This window comes from Gobio gobio (assembly GCF_949357685.1).
Source record: "Gobio gobio genome assembly, chromosome: 12".
NCBI lineage: Eukaryota > Metazoa > Chordata > Actinopteri > Cypriniformes > Gobionidae > Gobio > Gobio gobio.
The window spans coordinates 46310384-46318433 of record NC_137105.1 but is presented as its reverse complement, the minus strand read 5'-3'; the positions used below and the strand labels follow the sequence as shown (position 1 = coordinate 46318433).

At 35.5% G+C, this 8050-nt stretch overlaps 1 protein-coding gene across 1 annotated transcript; it reads left to right on the top strand.

The window, feature by feature from the left end:
* Positions 1-1988: 1988 nt before the first annotated feature.
* On the top strand, positions 1989-5531 carry LOC307134551 (junctional adhesion molecule-like). Its single transcript, XM_079830361.1, has 4 exons — positions 1989-2179; positions 2897-3196; positions 3354-3668; positions 3802-5531. The coding sequence occupies exons 1-4, from the start codon at positions 2131-2133 to the stop codon at positions 3948-3950; spliced, it is 813 nt and encodes a 270-aa protein (XP_079686487.1). The 5' UTR covers positions 1989-2130; the 3' UTR covers positions 3951-5531.
* The last annotated feature ends 2519 nt before the right edge of the window (positions 5532-8050 follow it).

The following is an 8050-nucleotide window of genomic DNA, read 5'->3' as shown; positions in this document are numbered from 1 at the left end:
CCATACTATAGAAATCAATGGGGTCCATCAACTGTTTGGTTACTGACTTTCTCCAAAATATCATATTGTTCAACAGAGGAAAGAAATTCATACAGGTTTGGAACATCTTGAAGGTGAGTAAATGATGACAGAAGTTTCATTTTTGGGTGAACTGTCGCTTTAAATGAATGACAAAGTAAAATACCATCTCTAACCTTCAGTGTGTTCACAGCCTGTTTCAGCTCCTCTATCGTTTTCTGTTTCTCCTGGACTTTGTGCTTGATTGTGCTCTGCATCTTCTGAATGTGATTCTGTGGAAGAAAACACACACACACACACACACACACACACACACACACACACACACACACACACACACACACACACACACACACACACACACACACACACACACACACACACACACACACACACACACACACACACACACACACACACATATTCCTTTATGACTTCAGGGACAGAGTGGACATTAATTGATACTGCGTTCTCAATGTGATATCATAAATAAAAAGTGAAACTTCAGTCATGTGGTTGGGTAGCAGGTTTGTTAGGTCTGGTTGAGGTTTCCTAGCTACAGTAACCAGTGCCTCATAATACTCTGAGTCTTGAGATGAGGGCAATACCAGTTTCCAGGTCCTAAATTCATTCATTCTCTACCTTTCTTTTTAATAGTAAGAATATATAAACAATGTTCTTAAGTAAATAAAACATAATATAATGTAGTTCAGTTGATGCTTTAATATATTAACACAAAAAATAGAAAAATTTAACAAAACCTTCATCTAACGGTGTTAATACTTACAGTGTTGACAATGGTCCAACAGACTTAAAGGATCTGCTGCTAACATCTTGGTGCCAGATACCACATGCAGCACACCTTCAGGGGTCTAGTGGAGTCCATGCCTCGACGGGTCAGGGCTGTTTTGTCAGCAAAAGGGGGACCAACACAATATTAGGTCATAATGTTATGCCTGATGGGTGTATATCCGTATGCTGTAAGGTTAATATTATTTTTTTACGGTCTATGGTTAAGACGGCTAGTATAGTGGTCTGTTGGCATCTCCATGTGGTCCTGTTTGGTATTGCAGCTTGACTTGTACAACAAATGTAACATTTATTTGTTCCACACAGTTTTTGCTGTTGCACTGTATGCATAAATTGTGAATTATGAAAATGAAAAAGTGTTTTTAATTTACCTTGAAAAAAAGCTTGCAGAAAATACAGTTTTGTAAGAATCATCCTCAAACTTAATCCTGAACTTGGTAAAACAATCTTTATTTAAAATGTTTTAAGCCTTTTTTTCTTAAACACAGCCCTAGAAAATTTTCCATCATAGTTCTGAAACCCATCCAGACGTATTCTTTGACAAAAATGCGATTTTCTCAGCTTTTTGGTTAAAATGTTTTTGTTTTGTTTTAACAAAGAAATTCAACTTACCATTCAAGTGTTGAAAGGATGCAGGAAGCTAGGGTAAAATGTTTTTAAAATGGGAAGAGTTAAAGTACAGTTAAAGGTATAGTTCAAGTATAAAAATTAATACCTAAATAGGAACATAGTAGTATACTTAAAGCGCAAAAATAATATATACATAGTAAACTAAGTATGATGGTATGTTCACTTAAAGAAAACGTACAAGTATACTTGCGGCTACTAATCTGTGATTACACTTCAAAGTGCACTTTCATAAACTAAAAAAAATCTATACAGATGCAGTACAAATGAGAAACGTGAAATAGTTGTGCACTTAAGGTTTACTACTGTTAAACTTATAGTACACTTAATAGCATTAATGTTAATATTGCATTGCATTATAAAATGGTAGTGCAACTTTATTGTGTGGGCATGTGTGTGATTGATATGAATAGATGTGTTTTAAGGAAGCATCTGAGTGTATTTGTGTGTGTGTGAGGGCATCTGTGGTTTCATGTGGAAAATAACACTGCACAAATGTAAGAATATATAAAGATATGTGATCTGCAAGAGCTGCTGATCTGTGCTCTTCTTCTGTTTTCTCATGCAGCTTCGTTCAGGCTTTTTACAGAATATAAAACAGGAAGTTGGGGTTTCTGCTGGAAGTGTTAACAGGAGCTAAAATAGAGTCGTGCCATTAGTGAGTGAGAATCAGTCATGAGGGACCATTTATATCTTTTCTTCTTTATGATTCATTGTAGCACTGGTAAGTAAAATTGTATTAGTATTTATTTATTTTAATTTAGGAGGAATTGGTGTGAGATCAGTGTGAAGTGGTTAAAGTTCAGTTTTAAAAAAAATAAAGCATAATAAATCCTCTTTTAAGAACATTGTATTTTGTAGTGTCTGTGTGTCTGTTCACACCTGCAGAGCGTTGAGTTAATCTGTATTGTAGAGACATTCAAACTGAAATGATCTTTGAGTTCCTAAAGGATGAAATGGACAGTTTGGTTGTTTTATAATAAATCAGGAAGGCAGCTTTTTTCTTTAAATAGTGAAGTATTGCATACAGAAACTAAACATTGTATTTGTGGATACAAATAATAATAAAAAACTTCTGATGAGATTTGAGAAACATTGTCTTTCTATGGTCATTAAAAGTTGATGGTCCTCACAAAATTTTCAAAATTATGTTAAAATTACATTTACATCATTTACATTGCATTGAACTACAAGTTTCTGATAGAAATTGTTATTGATATTAAAATGCCATACATCCAGTATCAACAATGTAAATTATGTATGGTATCTTAATATCAACAAATATCAACCTTTAAAGAACAGAAATATAATTACTTAGAGATCTAATAAGCTCAATAAAGTCCTGCTCATTAACAGAAACCTGAAGGCTCTTCTCAGTTTTCATCTGATTATTATATATTCCAGTAAAGCGTTTGTTATTAACAAACTCTCTTGTTCTCAGGCTGTATTCTTACAGATGTGCATCAGACGCCAGTAATAACAGCGTACACAGGTGGTTCAGTGCTGCTGCCCTGCTCCTGTGCTGACCCTCAGACAGTCGACACATTCACCTGGCTGTTTAACCGCAGAAACCAATGGATTCAAGTATTTGAGGATGAGAAGTTCAGCGGCAGACGTGAGCTGTTTAATGAAGGTTCTCCAAACAATCTGTCTCTTCTCATTTCTGACATCAGAGAGGAAGATCAGGGGTACTATATGTGTAAGACTGAACAACACACATACATTCAGTTAATAGTTAAGGGTGAGTGAATGCTTCTTTTTTAAAACAAAATTATTATTCAGAGAATAAAAAAAATAAAGAACCAGTGACATACTTTAAATTTATCATCCATTGACCTTTGAGTTTCACTTGTGCTTATACAATGCGGGTCATTCATGGCTTTTTAATATTTCTTTAGGCTGTAATTTGGCTCAGAACAGAGAGTCATGGACTGATGTGACTGGATATTCAGGAGAGTCTGTGGTTCTGCCCTGCTCCTGCACTGAACTACAGGCTAAACCTGAACAGATACGATGGGAGTATTATCTGAACACTAATGAGGAAATTTACCCAAAGGAAAAGAGTGAGCGCCACAAGAACAGAGTCAAACTGTTAAATCAAACAACTCCAGGAAATCTCTCTCTACACATATCAGCACTGACCGCAGATCATGGAGGATTCTATGCGTGTTCTGTCTCATCTCAACATGTCTTCTACAGACTTCAGGTTGAAGGTAGTTTTGTTCTGTGTTGATGCTGTTACTTTGATCATCATTCATTTTGATTATGAAGAATCTAAACATTTAAAAGGAAGAAATGCTGTTTGCATTGTTATATTATCATTGACAGTTATTCTCCTCTGAACAGAGAAACCACACATCCAGACAGTCAGTGTATCAACTCATCAACCTTCACACCAAACACACGAACTTACACCGCCTCGAGAGCCTCAACCCAGCAAGCAATTTTGCATCCAAAAGACATCTAACAGACGTCAAAACAGCCCAGACGTCTAGGCTAAAACAAGGCTAGATTTAGGCTGTCAGTGTAAATCTATTAGACGTCTAATCATAGCCCAAGAATAGATAATCATCGATTAGACGGCTAACAAATGACTACTAGTAAATATACATCTAATAGACAAAATGATGGCTAAAGGATTCTTTTCACTCAAATATAACAGGTTCTCATAAATAACAATCCATCCAAACAAATATAAAGTTTTATTTAGAAAAAGAACATTACCAACATAGACAACTAAAGATAATACAAAAAGATTAAAACATAAAAATGACAAAATAAAATGTTAAAAATAAAATAAATATAAAAATGAGGATAAAAAATATGGAACATTAACAACATAATAAAAATATAAAGAATGACAAAATAAAAAGTTTAAAGTTAACTTTCAAGTTTAAAAAAAAGGTTGACCCTTTTGTTGGTGTATAAAACATCATGGTTAAATGTTGGCTTTATTTCCATTGTTTAAAATGGCCCCCAGTTGCATTAGTTCCGCTGGGAAGTCGGTCATCACGGCATCTGCCAAATAAGAAAAAACAAATTGCACGAGAAAAGCATTGTTGACATCATGTTTTACTTGATTTACAGTAATTGTGACGAAGTCATTCTCTTTTGCTTGGATGCCCACTAGAGCTGGGAGAGATAGAGTTAAGATACATGTATGTGACATGTTTAAAGAGATCATTTACTCACCCTCAAGTTTTTCCAAACCTGTGTGGCTTTCTTTCTTCGGTTGAACAAACACAAAAAATATATATTTTGAAAAATGTTGGTAACCAGACATTTGATAGCCATTGACTTTCATAGTAGGAAAATAAATACGATGGAAGTCAACGGGGCCCATAATTCATCATTCATAATTCATTCAATTCCCCGTTTGATTACCCAAATTCATCAAAATATCTTCTGTTGTGTTCAACAGACGAAAGAAACAACTTGAGGGTGAGTAAATGATGACAGGATTTTCATTTTTGGTTTCAAAACATGTTGTAGCCACCAAGTTGCATTACGAGATAGACAATTGGGAAAGCTGATTTTATTCCTTTGTGTGTGCTGTGCATGTAAGTGTTCTGTTCTGTATATTCATTGTTGTGCTTTGTTGACGGGTTGCTGGACAATGTCAATCAACCTAGTGTCTTTAAATCCAAGAAAGTGGATCACATCACTCCAGTTCTGAGGTTTTTACGCTGGCTTCCTGTCAGTCAAAGAATTGATGTCAAAATACTTCTGCTGGTTTTTAAAGCATTGAATGGTTTAGGCCAAAGTCAATTTCTGATCTTCTGCTGCATTATGAACCATCAGGTCTGCTTTCTGTACCCAGAGTCAAAATTAAACATGGAGAAGCAGAATTCAGTTTTTAGGCACGATATATCTGGAGCAAACTCACAGAAAACTGCAGTTCTGCGGCAACTCTTAATTCTTTTAAATCAAGGTTAAAGACTTTACTGTTTGCAGATGCCTTTTATTAACTGGAAAGGAATAATGATAGATTTCTTACACTGCACTGTAACTTTTACTCTCCTGTTTTATCATGTTTTTATTTTCTATTGAACTATTTTAAAGTGTTTTTAAATGTCTTCTTATATTGTCTTTTTAATGTTGAGTTTATGTTTTATGGCTTTTTGAAATGTGCTATACAAATCAAGTCAAAAACTCATATTTTCATATCATAATGATCCAAAGAGTTAAAGGATATTTGTGGCTTTCATAACAAATTATAATAAGTTGCACATGTTTCATGTTCATCAAAGGTATACCTACAGGTACATGTAGCATGTTAAGCTAACCACAACATTGCTTATTCTACACTGTTACTAGCTAAAATCTCACGGTTCCTACACATGATAACAAATAATGTAGATATATAATGAACACATGTCAAAACAAAAACACTTACAATAATGTCCTTTAACGTTTGCTGTTGCCTGTTGTTGTTCTCCTCTAGCCTGGGTTTGAGTCTGGCCACTCTCCATTGACAAGCGTTAACTTCCTTGAAGGCGGGAACTCTGTTCAAGTTTAAAACTATAGAGTCTGGGAAACTACGTCATTGCGCATTGCATTATGGGTAGTCGCCGCCATGTTTTAGGACAGGGGTTTTCAAACTTTATGATGCCAAGGACCCCCAAATATGATGAACCTTTTATGAGGGACCCCCTTCCTAAAATCCAGCTATTTATTTTTTTATGTATGAAAAAACATTTAAACGGTTAGATAAATAGTAAGTGTGACATTATAAATACAACATATTGTTTCCTAACTTAAATTGGCTATACTTAATGTTGGATGTAAACCTGAAGAACATTTTCAATTAAAAAATATTTGTATGAGCAACTTTCACAATATAAGTAATCAGTTTACGTACTGCATTAAGAATACTGCCTTACAACCCCAGTGAGCAAGATAAAGGGCACTATAGTGAGAAAAACTCACTAGAAAGATACAAAGCAAACATATACAATTCTGGAAAGTATGTATATGGCAAGAAAGGACAGAAACATTTAGAAATGAAACCGTTCGAATGTTTGGTAGACTTTATCTATTTTTGCTGCATTCATCTCTGAAATTTTCTGGGGACCCATTAGAACCTTTTGGAGGACCCCTGGGGGTCCCCGGACCCCAGTTTGAAAACCCCTGTTTTAGGACACGCTCAGGAGCGTACAATGATAACAAATGCGAATCACCTGAGGAAAAAACGACTGTATTTACTTTAATGCTTTTTAAGAACTCTTGCTTGCACTCAATTATAATAAATTGACTAATATTTGAATCTCTTACGTACATGAGCGCTCAGTCGTGCGGCCAGGACACTGCACATATTCATCACGTTTCATACGATCAGAAATCAGACGGCCGCCTTCTATCGCACCACACATTGGTTTGTCTTTTGCAGTTTATTTTTTAATAGCCTAACTAAAAAGTCTGTATCTGATATATAAAATAATAAGTATACTTATAGCTTGATCTCAGCCAGTGGATAATTTATTCAATCAACATAGCCTATATCATATCGCCCTAATTCCTTAACGTTAAAGCATTAAAGGATAACAGATTATGGCTCGTAATGCAGCTTTGAAATTATTTGTATTTGAAAGCGATTTAGCCTACAGTACTAAAAAGTTTTACTGGACTTAAATGGAACAAGTACAATATTTCCTTCTACTGAGAGAAGCTGAACAATGATGCATTTCCAGACGCGTTTCATGCATTATTTATGGTGTGAGCACATTCAAGCGGTTCAGAAAATATTAATCTGTAATATATCTGTTATAAATACAAATTATAAAGACACATTTTGGCTAAGTTGTTTATTTCCGAGTGTTATGCTGCCTTCACGTGCTCTCGGAATTATCGTAAATAGAGTTTCCTAGGTAAAAATTGCACGTGAACGCACTACACCTTCGAAATATGAATGGGATGAGCTCGTAATCACGACTTTAAAAGTGGGAATTGTCAAATTTCCGATAGCACGTGAAGGCAGCATTACTTTCACTTACTTTTGTTATTTCCAAGCTGGTAAACGCGTGATTTGAGATACGTTGTCCACGCAGGTTGTAAGAGCGGCTATGGCAGTTCATAACACAGCAAGCGTTCACCATTCTAATGTGTTCTTAACTGTATAATACAAGTTTTAAAGTCTAAATCCACTACTACTCAATAGGCTTGTTTGAGATGAGCGAAATCTGCGAAGAACCGATCACCGGTGATCAGCGCGAGATGCATTCCGGTTAGAAAAGTGTCCGAGGGCGGTCCGCCTTGCTCTGATGTCATGCAGACGTATGTCAAAAAACTCTCGCGAGCGAAAGGCGGATGTGTCGGATTCTGCAGTCGAGCGCAGCTGCTCTTAACAGACTGCGCTGAGCAAAAGCATGATGGGAAACGACTTGCTGACGACACAGCTTTGCTTATTGGTTTAAACAACCGTGATGTATGGTTCTTTTTAAAAATGTTTGATTTTAAAACTCTGATATCATGTTTTTAGGTGTGAATATTCCCAAACTCTCTAAAAAAGGCGATCTCTCTGTGGGTTATGTGATTGTTGTCATATTTATAAATATATAGGCCTATATATATATAAAAACATGTATGTAGGCGTAAT